At 37.3% G+C, this 17,573-nt stretch overlaps 1 protein-coding gene and 1 long non-coding RNA gene across 6 annotated transcripts in view; one reads left to right on the top strand and one right to left on the bottom strand.

Moving 5' to 3' along the window:
- Positions 1–13,028, top strand: part of LOC112782724 (UDP-glucose 6-dehydrogenase 1) — a 48,763-nt gene extending 35,735 nt beyond the window's left edge. Inside the window, exons 2-3 of one of the 3 annotated variants that reach the window (XM_072230809.1) lie at positions 10,028–10,200; positions 11,352–13,028. In XM_072230809.1, coding sequence (XP_072086910.1) covers positions 11,361–12,803 — 1,443 coding nt within the window. In that variant the 5' untranslated portion in view covers positions 10,028–10,200; positions 11,352–11,360 and the 3' untranslated portion in view covers positions 12,804–13,028. Of the gene's footprint in view, positions 1–10,026; positions 10,242–11,351 lie in introns of those variants that run through there. The other 2 variants (XM_025825270.3, XM_029296302.2) reach the window with 2 other exon arrangements.
- On the bottom strand, positions 1,451–7,755 carry LOC112783924 (uncharacterized). Of its 3 annotated transcripts, none has more exons than XR_011878740.1 (5): positions 6,979–7,755; positions 4,501–4,599; positions 3,608–3,670; positions 1,770–2,116; positions 1,451–1,649 (listed from the first exon to the last, which is right to left on the bottom strand). It is a non-coding gene; the product is annotated as an uncharacterized lncRNA (long non-coding RNA). The 3 variants fall into 3 exon arrangements; XR_011878741.1 differs by having other exon boundaries at positions 1,770–2,064; XR_003193651.3 differs by lacking the exons at positions 1,451–1,649; positions 1,770–2,116 and adding an exon at positions 2,560–2,771.
- Positions 13,029–17,573: the final 4,545 nt, after the last annotated feature.

The raw sequence follows: 17,573 nt of genomic DNA, 5'->3' as shown, positions 1-17,573 counted from the left end.
ATAATCTTTTAATAGTGATAAGTGTGAAAGATATGTTAATCAGATCAATTCTATTAAGCTCTAATCAAAATAAAACTTATACTTTGTCCACTGTAGGAGCTTCTAAATTTAATTGGAAAGATGTCTGGGATACCGAAAAATCACAACTGTGTATCAAAGAGAGGATACATTAGGAAAAAAAGAAAGTCTAATAGAAAGACTCGTAAAGAAGTTCCCACGGTAGATGAAACTGAGACCGACATACCGGCTGGTCATGCATCACCTGTTAAATTTGATGAACATCCTTCCAAAAAAAGACAATTCAATGATTTTTCAGTTATAGTATAAAATTTTATTACTCTAACCTGCGTCTTTTTAATAGTATTTTAGTATAAATATTTTTTAGTTTTTGTGTCTTTTTAATTGTATATAAAGTTTTACCATGTATAGAGTAATTAATTATTTATCTAATTTTAGAAGTGTGATATTGATGCTGTAACTTGTAGATCCATCTTTAAAAAACTGTTGGAGCTACTTATGTTGAGTATGGCAATAGACCTTACACATTTAAATACATCTTTTTGTGTTTTAGCATTCACTTCATAAAATAATAATTTTGAAAACTATGTGTCATCTTTCTTATATGCATAGCTAAAAACTCTTTACTAAGCTGCTTTGGTTTTAATGTGCAACATGGATGACAGTTTGGTGAGCGTTATTCTAATTAAATAAAGATCTAAGTAATGCCAATACTAGTTACTTTAAATAGTATTTTGAATAGCTAATTTTTGTCTTATTATTTTGGATGTTATGTATGCTGACACTTGATGTTATTCGTGTGGCCTTATCGATGTTAACTGATTCGAAAGATATAACATCCAAACTGTCATCCATGTTGCACATTAAAACCAAAACAGCTTAGTAAAGGGTTTTTAGCTATGTATATAAGGGAGAGAACACATAGTTTTCAAAATTATTTTATGAAGTGAATGCTAAAACACAAAAAGATGTATTAAATGTCTAAGGTCTATTGCCATGCTCAACATAAGTAGCTCCAACAGTTTTTTAAAGATGGATCTACAAGTTACAACATCAATATCACACTTCTAAAATTGGATAAATAATTAATTACTATATACATGGTAAAACTTTATATACGATTAAAAAGACACAAAAACTAAAAAATATTTATATTAGAATACTATTAAAAAGACGCAGGTTAGAGCAACAAAATTTTATACTATAACTAAAAAATAATTGAATTGCCTTTTTTTTAAGGATGTTCATCAAATTTAGCAGGTGATGCATGACCAGCCGATATGTCGGTCTCAGTTTCATCTACCGTGGGAGCTTTTTTACGAGTCTTTCTGTTAGACTTTCTTTTTTTCCTAATGCATCCTCTCTTTAATACACGATTGTGCTTTTTCGGTATCGTAGAAATCTTCCTAATTAAATTTAGAAGCCCCTACAGTGGGCAAAGTATAAGTTTTATTTTCATTAGAGCTTAATAAAAGTGATTCGATTAACATATCATTCACACTTATCACTATTAAAAGATTATATATCTATCATATGCCTCACCGAGTGAGATGTGCTTTTCTCTTCATCCATCTTCTTCAGATCAGCAAGCGACCAGTCTCTGATCCACGATTCTCTCCCATTATATCTTCCTAAATCTCTATTCTTGTTAGCATGGAGATATATAATCTAAAAGTTATAATAATTGCTATAAACAAGGTATACTACAGAATAACAAACAACAAATCAAATGTTAGAGATATACAGCTCACCAGTAATGCAAACATGCATCCATCCACTGTCTTCTTCCTTACATCCTGAAACCTCAGAACTCCTTCAATTAGAAAATCATAAATGAACTTCGCCCAATATATCTTTCTTGGGTTCGATACATCAATGGCAGCCCATATATGTATGCTTGAAACGGTAGCTTTCAGCGAGAGAAAGAACAAACACTCTGCTATCAACATGTTGAACTGTCTCTGAAAATTGATTCTATCGTCATCGGACTGCATCGAGCATGTGATAACATCCCTTTTCAAATCTGCTTGTGTCTTTCCTGTGAAGCTGTTAAAAAGTCAGTGCTCTGCTGGTGTTTCTGGAATTTTGAAACTATTCCCTGCCAAACACAAAATGAGTCGATGCAGTTCAAATCTTTATTAGCCAATTTTACCGAAAACATCTACTCAACAAGATTATTGTGGATAATTTTTTTCTTTTCTCCCTATTTTATTTGGGAGATTTCTTGCCAACGTTCGGTAGTCCAAAATACCGCGCAATGGATTGAACTGATATGGAGATTTTTCTTGTTCCGACAATCAAATACTTTTCATCCCGACTATATGATGATGCTAATGCCACCATCATATCTTGGTTGATAACCCATTTATGCACATATTGCAGCAAGCCAAATTCCATATTCTCCACCTCTATTATTTTCTCTCTGCCCGTGTCTGAACCTAATTTCTTCATAACTGAAGCCACACAACATGGCGAGCACAAAGATACCAGTATTTTCTACACAGACATTCATAATAAGCATAAAGTGACAACGAAGGAGAATGACAATTTTAACATTTACTATTAAAACACAACAACCCGAGTTTATAGTTAATTCACCGCTAACCATTCAATGTACCTTTTTTGGTCCACCAGTTTTTTTTTTGCGATCCTCTTTCGAAAGTGTTATTCTTATGTGTCTTTTTTGCTTTTGGTACAAGCCATGCCTACATCTTGTTTTTTGAACACCTTTTCACGAGCAACTGCTATACATACTTAAATAACACACTTAAATTAATCATAACATACCAACATGTTTATCGATAGCATAGTTATGCTAACAACTTTGCTTATTATAACATCTATGATGGTAACATATCTTGCTCTACCATTAAACTATCACAATAGTCCTCTAAAATACCATTTACATGTCCAACTTTTTGAGAGTTTACTGCTAATTTCTAGAAAATTTTAAATTCGATACTTGAACTAACAACTTTGCTTGCAAATAAATTTGAACAAAAGTATGATATCAAGAGATTGCATATGAAATTATGATCCTCCCTCATATCCCATTCTCTATTCCTACTGTGATTGTTGTGATAACCACATTAATTAGGTTAGTTCAATACAAAAATTATGATTATTTACTATGTATTCATCATTCTCATAATCATTTCACTAAAGTAACTAATCAAAATTGAGTGAATTAATTTGTTTACTTATATACCATTATTTAAATAGTCATATATGTATGTATGTTCAGTTCTTAGCAGACACCAATTATGTATGAATGTGTATTAATCTATGCAAAATTCAAACGCAACCTTTTATATAGACAAAGCAATTCACACTAAAAAAATATCAAGGCATAACATCTATATTACATCCGAATTTAGAAGGATTTTTTTTAACATGAATAAAAATAGAAATCTGAAAAAAAAATACTTTGCCACTAACCTTTAAGTCCTTCTTATGTACTCTCACTATAGTTAACTATTATTATCTTAAAAACTACATCATCTAGGTGACAGACATAAAAAAAAAACTTTATTCATATTTTTTTCTGTCTCATAGTAGAATTGACAGAGAAAAAAAAAAGGAAAGGTACCTGGAGCAATTAGAATGAAAGCGATTTCGTTCTTGCTCTGCTCTTTCGCCTCAACTTTATCATCTAGAGACACAAACGCGACTTTTTCAGTGGAAACCTTCGAAGTATGGAGGCAACTTGAACAAAATGGCTACTTTACATTTGTCACATTATTAATAACTTGAAAGAAAGCACAACACTAAGCACGCAAAATAGCAAATCAAACCACAGTTGAACAGATAAAAAATTAGGAAAACCGTAACACCCCAGAAAAATCATGGCTGCTTATAAAAAAAAAAAAAAAACCTTTTTCTATGCCTTTCCTTCATCTCCATCCCCAAAACGCCATCTTTGCAAGCTTTCTCCTTTTTCCAAACCCATCAACGTGGGATAAAGACCAAAATTTTCATCGTTAACATCGAATCCAGACACATGCAACAACTGATGGAGCCCCAATATGCCAATTAATCGAAACATGAAACTAGATAACATACCTATAGAGGTCGGAGACAAAGCTATACGATGCTCGGCTTTTTCGAAGTATGGAGGCAACTTGAACGAAATTGCTACTTTACATTTGTCACATTATTAATAACTTGAAAGAAAGCACAACACCAAGCACGCAAAATAGCAAATCAAACCACGATTGAACAGATAAAAAATCAGGGAACCGTAACACCCAAAAAAATCATGGCTGCTTATAAAAACGAAAAAAAAAAAACCCTTGTTTGATGCCTTCCCTTCATCTCCACCCCCAAAACGCCATCTTTGCAAGTTTTTCCCTTTTCCCAAATCCATCAACGTGAGATAAAGACCAAAATTTTTATCGTTAACATCGAATCCAGCCACATGCAACAACTGATAATGGAACCCCAATAGGCCAATTAATCGAAACATGAAACTAGATAACATACCTACAGGAGTCGGAGACAAGACGAAGGCGTCTTTTCATTTTTTCTTCTTGTCGGCTTGTTGTTCGAATGAAATGGGGAGAAAAGTCTTGATCTTTCACTCTGGTTAATTTGATAGTTTTTGGATATTAATCTACTAGACAAAAATTGCATTTCAATTGATATAAATGTAATACTCTAATTTTTAGCACGTCATGATCGTAAAAAAAAGCAAGGCGTTACTAACCTGTTTTTCTTATTTACTATTTAATATTGAGCCTTTAGTTCGATACCGCGTTTCAATTTTTAAAAAAATGCCAGAAAATATTGTTTCTCATTAATCAAAATCATTCATCAAAGAACATACAGGTCATAATAATCACTTAATTATTAATAAGGATAAATATTATACAAAAGAATTCAAAAGAAACTCAGATACAATTCCTATCCCTCTGTATAAAATAAAATCTTAAATAACAAAGGCGAGGGAATTCTATGAAAACAACTCAACACAAACTTAAATAAAACTCATAATCGCCCGCAGCTTCACACCGAGTCCCCGAACCTGTGTCACTGAAAGGGTGGAAGATTTTGGAGTGAGAACAAACCGCACGTTCTCAGTAGGGAGTGGGAATACCGTAAAAGTAATGATTAACATGCAAATAATTAACTTTACTTAATAAAATTATTTTGTTAAACCTTTAGATATACTTTTTACTCTTACTTCATATAATCAATTACCCCTTTCTTTTTAACTTTTCGAACTAAAAACAAATCTCAATTCTCAGTCACCTCAATACACCAACTAATAGCACAAGAAACAGATCAACACACAAACAAATTGCAAGAAGACAAACAGCAGAATCATAAAGAAACAAGAAAAGCAAACACAATCAAATGCAAATGTGCAAACAATATGATGCATGCCTGTTCCTAGCGCAGGCCATGAGCTCATGCGTTGTTTGTCTACCCGCAACCCGACGTTACTCGGAGTGAACCCCGAATATGGTTCCTTTACTGTGTGTCAGACACCTTGACATCACGGTTACACGTGTCAGTTAGGCCTCATCATAATGTGCATCACAGTAAGAAACAGTGCTATCAGTTGGGCGAACATTCCCGCATTAGCAACCTTAGGCTATCTGTTAGGCGGGCACTTTCGCATTAGCAGTTTGGCACAAAGGCCCATTCAATATAATTCTCAACTCTTATTTCATTCCTTGTTCCTCATTTTTCTTTCTTCACTATATCTCTCAATATCATTGTCTTTAACTTTAACCTTTCTTAAGGGTAACTTACATTCCTTTTCATTTCCTAAGTTTGTCTAATATAAAACCATGTTGGTAAGGTAACTCTAGAGATCTTAATCTTTAATTTAAGTTAGGTTTTACTGAATTTTATGCAAGCTTTAAAATTCTGCCGTTGCATTTACAAAAATTCGGAAAACAGACAGCAGCAATGTTTTTTATAAATTCCATAATAATTTCAATTCTAATCCGTTGCTTATAAATTTTGGTGAGATTACAGTCAACATCCCTAAGTTTCAGAATCCACAAGTTTCAGGTTCATATCACTTCATTTGATTAATTAATTATCAATTGGAAGTGGAGCCCTGTTTTCATAAACCAGTTCAGAGTTTCCAGCAAACAACCGACCTTCCAAGTGACTTATCTAAGTCTACAAAACAGATATGAACATGAAACTTGTACTCGCTTAAAATAGACTGATAGATCTTTAAAATCTTTTTGAAATCAACTCAAAATTCTGTTTAAATTAAAAGTTATAGCGTTTGGAAGTTGGTACTGCAGAACCAGAAAACCAGAAAAATCTGCAGCAACCACTAAACTTCAAAAAATCATATCTTCCAAACCACTTGGCCAAATTCCCTGAAATTTTTATGGAATATTCAAGACACACTAAAATTTTACAGAAAAATAGTTTCATCTAAAAATTAGGTCTGGACTGCTCCCAAAAAGTCATTCGTTCTGCTGCCAATTATGTAGATTTCTGCAGAAATTCTGCACAAAGTATTTCCAACAACCTCATACCAAATCCTATATTCAAGCCTAGGATTCATCTAAAACCACATTTCTAACTTTCTTTTGACTAACCAAAGTTGCCGAAGAACTCTTAATTCAATATATCACAATTTCATATCATAGGTGCAACGTAACCATATTATCACAGCATCCATTCTTCAGCATCTCATCTATAACAACGTATCTCAAGTTCTGATTCATCAAATCAATTTCCAACAGCCATAACAACATTCCATACACAAAACCAACATCAACAAGTACTAGCAGTAAGTATAACTTCAAAATACACAACATCGTAAATAATTACTACATTAAATCATTAAACCAATCACCAACTACAACCATGATTCAACTCAATTCCAACAATTATTCACACAAAACAACCATAAACCATTTGCAGTTACTCATTATATTTATTGGCATTCATAACTTAAAACATTTATTTTTAAAACAAATTCCCTACCTCAGTTAGTCGAAACCCACAAGGTTAGGCGTGACTCCAACTTCGTTCTAACTCGCAGCAGTAGCAACAGCCTCAAACCGGATTAGCAACAGCAGCGGCATTAGCCTCGCCAACAACTCTCCACAATAGCAATATCATCGAACAATTTGCAGTGGCATTTACACAACCCTAATACATCAATATCTCAAGGTTTTCAACAACCATGAAAAAAGAATAGTGGAATGGGGCGACCACAACTTCGTCGGTGACTTCCGACGATTAGAGCAGAGACAAGGAGCTCTAACAGCCACATGCAACTTGATGAGGGTGACTGAACGGCCTTCCTTCAGCGGCAGCTCTGACCGCAATGATCCAGACAGCAGCGCCGGCATCCACCACACGGCGTTCAAGGCACGACAGCGGCGGAAGCTCAGTGTCAATGACAAAGCTTCGGCGACGGTGTCGGACTCCTCTCCTCAGCCAGGGGCTCGCGTTCCTCTCTCGCGGTTCTACTCCCGACGGTGACGTGGTGTGCTGGCGGCGCAACGGCGAGCTGGACGCGACGGCTTGACAGCAGCTTCCCCTCCTCTCTTCTCTCTTCCCCGTCGCAGCCTCATTCTCGGATCTCTCTCTCTTTTCTTTCTTTCTTTTGATTTCTGTTGCTGTGCGTTAGGACTTAGGACTGAAAGAGGGTGATGGGTGAGGCAAGAGCCAGTGAGAGTGAGTGAATGGTGAGGAGAGGATGGCGTGGCTCACTGAGGAGTTAACAAGTTGGGGGTACGTGTGTGTATGCTGCTGGGTTTGGGGAAAGGGAAATTAGGGTTTTTGATTAGGAATTTAGAATTAGAGTTTTAATTGAGAAAAAGAGTTAGGACTAGTATACATATTTTTAATAAAATTAAGGTAATAAAATAATAATTTAAAATTAAATTTAATTAAATAATAATAATTATGAAAATATTATTTAATTATTAATTTACAATTTATTTTTTAAATAAAGACTTTAATTTAATAATTAGAGATAATCAAATTAATTTTTTTTAAAATTATAAAATAAAGTTTAAAATCTAATTATTTAAATTAGCGCATATAAAATTTTCGTTGTTTTTAAATCACTAAAGTTTTAAATCAATAATTAAAAGTATTCAATTAACACAAAAATTTCTGAAAATATGCTTTCCAATAAATAAAACAAATCATAAATAATTTATTATTTAATTTTCAAAATCTGGAGTCTTACAAATATAGACGAGAGAGGTTAGGAATTTGATTTAGAAGAAACTGAAATGAATTTTAGAGAGATATTAGAGATTTGATTTAGAAGAAACTGAAATGAATTTTAAGAATGAAATTAATTACTACATGCATGGAAAAGAAGGTTGAGTGATAAGTATGTTATTGATAAGCAGGTGTACTCCACTCACTTATTATGAGATTGGCATTTATTTTGTGCTATATATACATTATACACTATTTTTTGACTACCTAGTACTACTCTTAGATAAATTATTATGTACAAATACATAGATATTATTTATAGGTTTAATGGTCAAATTAATTTATAAAAATTATTCTCCAAATTTATTTATGAAAGATTTTATCAATTAAATAAAGATTATAAATTAATTATATTTATCTTTTTGTTGCTCTAGTATATCCAATTGGATAATAATTAGATATGTTTATGAAAATTTATTAATTTAGTTTATAGATTATATTAAAATTAAGATTTATTTAATTAAAAAAATTAAATTAATAAATTTTCATAAATATATAATTAACGTCTAATTAGACATGACAGATATTATGTATACTGTTAGTTAACATCTCACATCATTAAATGTTATGAAAATTACTAATAAAATGTCGAAAGGATAAATATGATTAATTTATAATTTTTAAAAAATTAATTTAACTAATAAAATCTTTTATAAACGAATTTAAAAAATAACTTTTTTTTCAGACTAACTTAATCGCTAGTAATATAACTCAAAATGAAAGAGCCATAATTTAGTGAGAAATGTTTACCGGCTATTTTGTTTTGGTTTATATATTTTTTAATGAGTAAATAATCAAATTCGTTTTTAAAAGATTATTCATTTTTTAAATTGATTTTTAAAATTTTTTTAATCAAATTCGTCTTTCAAAAATTTTAAGTTAATCACATTGATTTTTTGTCACTTTCTTTGTTAATAATCTCAAAGTTTATTAACGTGGCACGTTAAGTGACGCTACAACATACACCTTGAAATCTTAATTAACTATTTACATGATAATTTTATGAAATTAGCATAAATTAAAACTTAATTAAAAAAATACCTTAAGACATTAGAATTTTATTGTATTAATAACTAATTATAACTATTAAGTATAATATGTTATGGTGTTTCTTAAGGTACCATATTAGCAAACTCTGATGTCATAGTAACAAAAACAACGAAATTAACTTAAAACTTTTAAAAAATAAATTCAGTTTAAAAAATTGGAGCTCAATTTAAAAACAGATGATTTTTTAGGATTAATATCGTTTTATGAAATATGGCTTACTAACTTTCGTGAAGAAAAGGAGCTCTCTAAATTGTAGACACTTTATTAGGCCATCAAATTAAAGCCTTGGAACAATTCAAGATTTTTATGTTTCTTTTCTCATAGGCTCATAAGCTTCAAATGCACTCATCATGTTTTTCTTCTTAGTTTTCAAGCAAAGTCCATTCTTAGTGTTGAAGCCTGCACCACCACTTTAATGAAACCCGGTAGAGAATCATACAATTTTGATCAAGATTTAAGACCTAAAGCCAGATTAAAATCAATAAATCATATTAGTATAATAATTTCAAGAATGATTTTTAATTGGTGATGATGTTGATTGGTTAATGAACAATGTGGCTCCTTTTGTGGCAGATCCCTGAAAATGTTCGAGGATGTCAGGCGTCAGAAATTTTATTTTATCTTTTCAAAATGAATATTGAGTTCATGGGCAAATTTGTAATTTAATTTCACTTAGTTTCCCGTTTTGCCCTTGCTTCTACTCCAGCAGAAAGCCCCTCTACACCAAACGCATCGCTTTCAGTCTTTCACAAAGAAAGGTTGTCCTTTTTGGTAATAAGAGCCACAAAACCTGCATTTTCTTTGGGTTATATTAATAGAACTTTTGTCCTAACACTTCTGCCACATAAGCTGCTCTTCGTTTTCTCCATTTCTCACTCTTTCTCTTACACTTCGTTCCTTACTTTGTCAAAGGAGGTAAACGCTTGACACCCCATTTCCTTATTTGCTGATTCTTAGTAAGATTTTTGTCAAAGTTTTAATCTTTCTCACTATAGTATCATTCTTGTGAAGAGTTGAATCAATATGAATTTGGAACTTTTGGTTTTTTTTTTGTGATGGGTGTAGTTAACTCTTGTTAATTTGGTGGATTTTGTTCTGATTAGTGTAAAAGTTCATAGATCTTTAGTCATTATGTCTTTCTTGTATGTTAAGTTGTTCAAATATATGCTGAATTCAATGATTTCGTGAGTTTGGTTTGAAGCTCCTTTGCATGTGGATCTATTGCAACAGTAAGGATACATTACAAATCACAAGCATTTTTATTTCTATACTTAGCGCTGGATCTAACTCATGACAATAATTTGTTAAGATTTGCATGCATTAGATCTTGATTCGTATAAAGCGTTTCTTTTTGGATTCTTCCTATGTGATTAGAAGAAAATAAATTAATTCCTGTTTCATCAATCTCATGTCACTTTGTCAATTTTTTGTTTCGATATATAATGATCCACAAGGACCAAATTTGGTTGTAAAACATCAACATACGTATTGGGTTGGTCGAGTGGTTATATCACTCATCCGCCTAAGCAGCTGTTAGGAGTTTGAATCCCGCCTTTTGTATGCAGCAATTCATTGGCCAGTGACAAATCCTTAAATAGAGTTTCGATCCGCAGGAAATTAGTAACATTTAGTTCTTTACGCTTACAAAATCCTCTAAATCTGAAGAGAGAATCAGAATCATTGATATCATTGTCTGAAATCTACCGTTGAAAGACACCAAAATTATCGTCCACTTAGACACTATTTAGATCCAAGGATGGAGAAATTGGATGAGTGATAAATGAAGAGAGAGGGGGGGGGGGGGGGGCACAATTTGGTCTAATGGTAGTAGAATTGGTGTTTAAATGGACACCAACGTTTTATGTGGGCAAATAACATTGTTTGGGATTATAAAGACAGAAGCTAAGCAATTGTGTCTTGCCTCCTTGTTCTCCAGGAGGAATACAATTCAAAATTGTTACTCGATCCCCTAATTATGCTGTGCTAGTACTAGAAAACATATGATTGATAGTTTGATACAAAAGATATTGAATTGGCTTTTGCTGTACTTTTACTGATCCATACAGAAAGTAAGAATGGTGAAGATTTGCTGCATTGGGGCTGGATATGTTGGGGGTCCTACAATGGCAGTGATTGCACTTAAGTGCCCGTCAATTGAGGTGGCTGTTGTCGATATCTCTAAATCCCGCATTGCAGCCTGGAACAGCGATCAGCTTCCAATATATGAGCCAGGCCTTGACAGTGTGGTAAAGCAATGTCGTGGCAAGAACCTCTTCTTCAGCACTGATGTAGAGAAACATGTATTTGAGGCTGACATAGTATTTGTCTCTGTCAACACCCCAACTAAGACTCGCGGTCTTGGAGCCGGCAAAGCAGCAGATTTGACATATTGGGAGAGTGCAGCTCGTATGATCGCCGACGTCTCTAAGTCAGACAAGATTGTGGTTGAGAAATCTACTGTCCCTGTCAAAACTGCTGAGGCCATAGAAAAAATTCTGACTCACAATGCCAAGGGTATCAACTTCCAGATTCTCTCAAACCCGGAATTCCTTGCCGAGGGAACTGCAATCCAAGATCTTTTCAACCCGGACCGAGTTCTCATTGGAGGCAGGGAGACCCCAGGAGGCCAGAAGGCCATTCAAACATTGAAGGAAGTTTATGCTCATTGGGTTCCTGAGGAGAGGATCCTAACCACAAACCTGTGGTCTGCAGAACTCTCTAAGCTTGCTGCCAATGCTTTCTTGGCCCAAAGGATTTCATCAGTTAACGCCATGTCGGCCCTCTGCGAGGCTACCGGTGCAAATGTTAAACAGGTGTCCTTTGCCGTTGGTACAGACACAAGGATTGGACCTAAGTTCCTCAATGCTAGTGTTGGATTTGGTGGATCCTGCTTCCAGAAAGATATCTTGAACCTTGTTTACATCTGCGAGTGCAATGGCCTTCCGGAGGTGGCAGAGTACTGGAAACAAGTCATCAAGATCAATGATTACCAGAAAAGCCGGTTTGTGAACCGTGTGGTTTCGTCTATGTTTAACACGGTTGCAAACAAGAAGATTGCCATTCTGGGATTTGCATTCAAGAAAGACACTGGAGACACTAGGGAGACACCGGCCATTGATGTGTGCAAGGGGCTACTTGGCGATAAGGCCCGACTGAGCATATACGATCCACAGGTGACCGAGGACCAAATCCAAAGGGATCTGTGGATGAACAAGTTTGATTGGGACCATCCTATCCACCTGCAGCCAACTAGCCCAACAACCGAGAAGAAGGTGAGTGTGGTTTGGGATGCGTATGAGGCAACAAAGGATGCAGATGGTGTTTGCATTCTAACCGAGTGGGATGAGTTCAAGAATCTTGATTATCAGAAGATATATGACAATATGAGGAAACCAGCATTTGTGTTTGATGGAAGGAACATTGTGGATATGGATAAGCTTCGTGAGATTGGATTCATTGTGTACTCAATTGGTAAGCCACTGGATCCATGGCTCAAAGACATGCCTGCTGTGGCCTAAAAGTAACAGATCACTGCACAAGTTTGATTCAATTATTGCTGTTAATTTTTACAAGTTTTGTTTTGTTTTGATCTTTTGGACACTTTTTTCTTTAATATAGATGTTGAGTATAAATTCAGGGAATGTAGGAGGAGGGTCTATGTTTTGCCGTTCTTTGTGCTCCAAATATTCATTATTACATGGCTGTTATAAATTTTCAAGGAAACTATTTTCTTTTTTATTAAATTGTTTTTCTGTTACTATCATATTGGTTGAGAATTTAGAATGGCCTATGCTAGCTTCAAGTTTCTAGTAAAACTTATTTTTTTTTCTTGGTTTTTATTTCTTTGTTTTCCATTGTTGGTAAGATTTTTCTTTTGTAGGTATATTGGTGTTTAGTATTCACATCAAGAAAGAAAAAATGACACGATATCTAATAAATTTTAATTTTTAACACATTCTTTTTTATTATTTCACCAAGACTTTTTAAAACTAAAGAGTGTCTTAAATACAAAAATAAGTTTTTGTAATCATCCACACATCTTAATCTGAGTGCCAAAATCTCTTTACAAGCCTTTCACACGGCTTTTTTATCTAATTAAATATATGAGAAGCTTTTATTCCCCAAATACGCATCGATTGAAACTAATCTTAAAATACGCATGCCCAATTCGTGCCCGACAACCAAGAAATGGAGTTTGCCATCACTTCAGGGCCGACGCCAACGAAATGGTGCAGGAAAGCAGCTTTCTTCATTTCGTTGCTGCCATGCACGAAATGGAGCAACCTCACTGACAGCGCACACGAGGTGGTGCACCTCAGGGCCAGCGCATGCGAATTGGCCCAAGCTGCTGGCGGCGCCAACGAATTGGAGGACCTCGTCACTGGCGCCCACGAAAAGGAGGTCAATGTAGCAACTGCACATGCATTGGTCATGTTGGGAGGCAGGAGACACTTGGGAAGGGAGCCAGGACTATTATAAAAGGGTTGTGAGGGAGGGGACCCCATGCACGGTTGAAGAGCTCATAGGGTAAAAAAAATTTGTGTAAGTGGTAAAAGGTAGGAGGTGGTGGTTGGGAGGGCAGTGCTGGGAAAAATTTTTTTTTTAATATGAGTGGGGGAGGGGTTAATGCAGAGGAGAACTTGAACCGGTTGGACGAACATCATATAGCGGCACATTTATTCCATAAGGTTAGTTTACGTCATTAAGCTGATTGTTGTTGTTAGCGATTATTAGACATAATATTTTCCATTTTTAAAAATTTTAATAGAGTAATTTGAACTGTTGTATTTCTTGCTACCTTATGTTGCAGCCGACACGTGTCCTTACTCCTCATGGCACGCTCGTCAATGTTTTCATGGTAGACCCTACGGATCCAAGCATGGAAATAGGCGGCAGAGGCTTGAGTTGAAGAACATGCTGACCCTGGGGAGGATAGGCAAGATTTACCGGAGGAAGACCGGCTCGGTGTTGAGCCAGACATGGGTTACCATGCTCCATCACAGCCTCCTCTAGTTCCTGGGGACTACTACTACCTGCAACCTTTTGTTCAAGCGGAGCCTACCCAGCCATCTTCCATTCAGCATTTTATGCCATATCAAAGTAGCTACGAAGTTGGCGGTTCATCACAGGGAGGTACACATGACTTAATTGATTCTATGGACAGAGTTGGGTGGACAAACTTCTCTTCGTTTTTCGACGGTTTGGACCATTTCATCCCTCAGCAAGCATCCCCGCATACACCAACAGATATTGCACTCGCCCTGCCCTGATCCGACACTGACACGCAGCCTGCGCCTGCGGGGAGGAGATCTACCTCCATCGGGGACACAGCTGGCTCTGCACTCCGACCCTACGACCCTATGCAGATGCAAGGCCGACGACTTTCTTACACTGGGGCTGATGTTAGCCTGGACGAGGACGAGGGACATCATGCTCGTCCCCGCCGGGACACTCGATCTCCTCCGTGTGGCACAGGCGGCAGACTGGGGCACAAGCACCATTAGCGTTCTTTTAGCTGTTATCTGCTATATGTTTTACCGTTTAGTTATCTTGTTTTCGCTCGTTGTTGTATGTTTTACCGTTTAGTGTTCTTGATGTACTCGTAGTGTTCGTCCATCATGTGTTTTTATTAACGATCGCACTTTCTTTTAATATGATATTAGTTTGTTTACATTAACAACGCACTAAAACCGAACCTTAGTCAACAAAACACGAATAAACAACATCGATTCTTTAGTACAAGAAAACTGAAATAACTGCCAAAATCAAAATACAATAAACACGAATGGTGGCATTCTAGGTTGCAGAAGCGTGGGGACAATGTTGCCTTGTATGTCCTGGTTGCCTGCAAAGGCCACACCGCTTACCGGGTCCCGGCTCAACCTCGTCCATCTCATTCCGAATCCTCGTAGACACCGGACGTCCTTCAAGTGTGCGTCGTAGGAGGGGGTTGGGACGGACACGTGGTCCTTCGTAAGAGGGCCACCTCTCCTCATCCGGCATTGGCTGGAATTCCATTTCATAGACCCGAAACACGCTCTCAACCCGGTAGACCAAGTCAACATACTGTTCCCACTCTAGTCTCGAGTACGCGCAAGCGGCTAGAGCATGAGCACATGGGTAGTGTAACGCCTGGAAGTAACCACAGTCACATCTACGAGCCTGAAGGTTAACCCTAAACCGAGATTGCATCCCTACAGCAGCTATTTCGTCGACTGTGAATATGGTGGTGGCTCTATCGTACGACGTCACTAGCATCTGAGAAATTCCCTCACGGTTCGCTAATATGACTTTTTGCAGGAACTGTGAGAACACTTGACCGCTTGCAATCTGAGCTTGTGCTTGCCGACCCTTGACGACGAATAACTCATTTAGGCGATGGTAGGTAGACTTCACAATTGCACAGACGGGTAGATTTCTAGTGCCCTTCAGGACGGAGTTGATACACTCGGAAAGATTGGTCGTCATGTGACCATATCGTCGGCCCTCATCAAGGTGCTGCAGCCATTTAGGTGGCTCCAACCCTCGTATCCAACCCATCATCTGTGGCGATGCTATGGGATCCTCGCTGCTAATTAAGTCAAGGTAGTACTGTGCCTGCTCTTGCGTCTTCGAATAAGCGGCATTAACTAGGTGTCTTTTGGCTTCCTTACTCTTGAAACTTGTTGCGAAGTTGGAAGCAATATGCCGTACACAGTAAACATTGTGTTCCCAGCCACATCCTTCACGCTCCAAGGCGGCCTTTATTGCAGCATGCCTGTCGGAGATAAGAAGAACTCCTGGCCTAGTCGCTACATGTCTCCTCAAATTGGTCAGGAAGAAGTACCATGAATCTATGTTCTCTCTTTCGACGAGGGCGAAAGCGACGGGCAGAATGTTGTTGTTTCCATCCTGTGCTATGGCCATGAGAAGGGTGCCAGCGTACTTCCCGTACAGATGTGTTCCGTCTACTGAGACCAGCGGCTTGCAATGCCTAAACGCTTGAACACATGAAGGGAACGACCAGAAAACCTGGTGAAACATGACACTATCACGATCAAGGGTGTTTTCGATATAGTACGGAACCGTTTGGAGGTCAACAATTGTCCCTGCAAACCAATTGTTTTACTTAGTCAAAGTTGTTAAGGAGTAAATGGACAACTAAGAGCAAAGACCGTACGAAAGTAAATTGCAAGGAAGACCTGGGACGAAGGCTTGGAGCGCATTGAAGTATCTGCGCAGCTGGTCATACGACTCGTCCCAATCACCATAGATCCTTGCGATTGCCTTCTGCTTCGCGTGCCAAACCTTCTTGTAAGACACCTTGTACCCGTACGCTGACTCTACCGATCCTTGCAACACCTTTACACAAATAGTCGCATCAGCATGCACCATGGGGAATATGTGCTGGCAGATCACATTGCTATCTAGTTGAGCATGGTCCTGAGACATCGAACTTGCCAGGCAACTATGAGGCCCTTCGTATTTTCGAATTTTCCAAAATCGGGAAGACGTTGTCTTCGCAACCTGTACCATCCAACAACATCGATCACCGAACTGCTTGCATCGACATACATACCTCCTTTGGTCTGATTCTACGACCTTATACTCTGCACTCCTACGGATGTTGTAGTTTTTGACTGCCAGCATCGCTGTTTTCCGGTTCAGAAACTTTAACCCAATCTCGAGCTCCATCTCGCCTGACAGAGCGTAGCTGCTAGGTCTGTCCTTTGCGTTACTCGAATGCATTGCTCCAAGATTTAGGGACATGTAGTGTGCAGGTGTGCTGGAGGATACACGTCCACCTACCGGTTCGACAGGTGTTGGAGGCACATGGTCGCCATGCAGAGGTTGCGTTTCCGGAACGGCTTCTGCCTCATCACCAATGAATTCTTCAATGTCATCCTCGTCAGAAGTTTCACCAATGCCAACATCGGCATGCCTATCGAACCCAAGTAACGTTGAAGGGGAGGGGCGCGCTTCCCGAAGATTTGCATTCTGTTCCCGCACAACAAACGCATTGAAGCTTGGACTACGGGCCCTACTTGTATCCGGCCCCGGTACAAGATCAGCCGCTCCCAGATTTCTCACACCATCCACATTATTGGAACTGGACGAGCTTCCGCCAATATCCTGAATATTCAGGCAAAGCTCTAACGAATATATGGTACCTATGCTGCGATGATAAGAGAACATCATCGACACCTGCTGATCAGATTTTATCTGCATTTTTTGATACGCAAACGAGTTGGCCACTGCAACCGGCATCCTGTAAGTCAGCTTCGTGATTTCTTTTTTCCCAACCATTC

This window comes from Arachis hypogaea, chromosome 20, assembly GCF_003086295.3.
Source record: "Arachis hypogaea cultivar Tifrunner chromosome 20, arahy.Tifrunner.gnm2.J5K5, whole genome shotgun sequence".
Classification (NCBI taxonomy): domain Eukaryota; kingdom Viridiplantae; phylum Streptophyta; class Magnoliopsida; order Fabales; family Fabaceae; genus Arachis; species Arachis hypogaea.
This window is presented reverse-complemented; position numbering and strand designations above follow the sequence as displayed.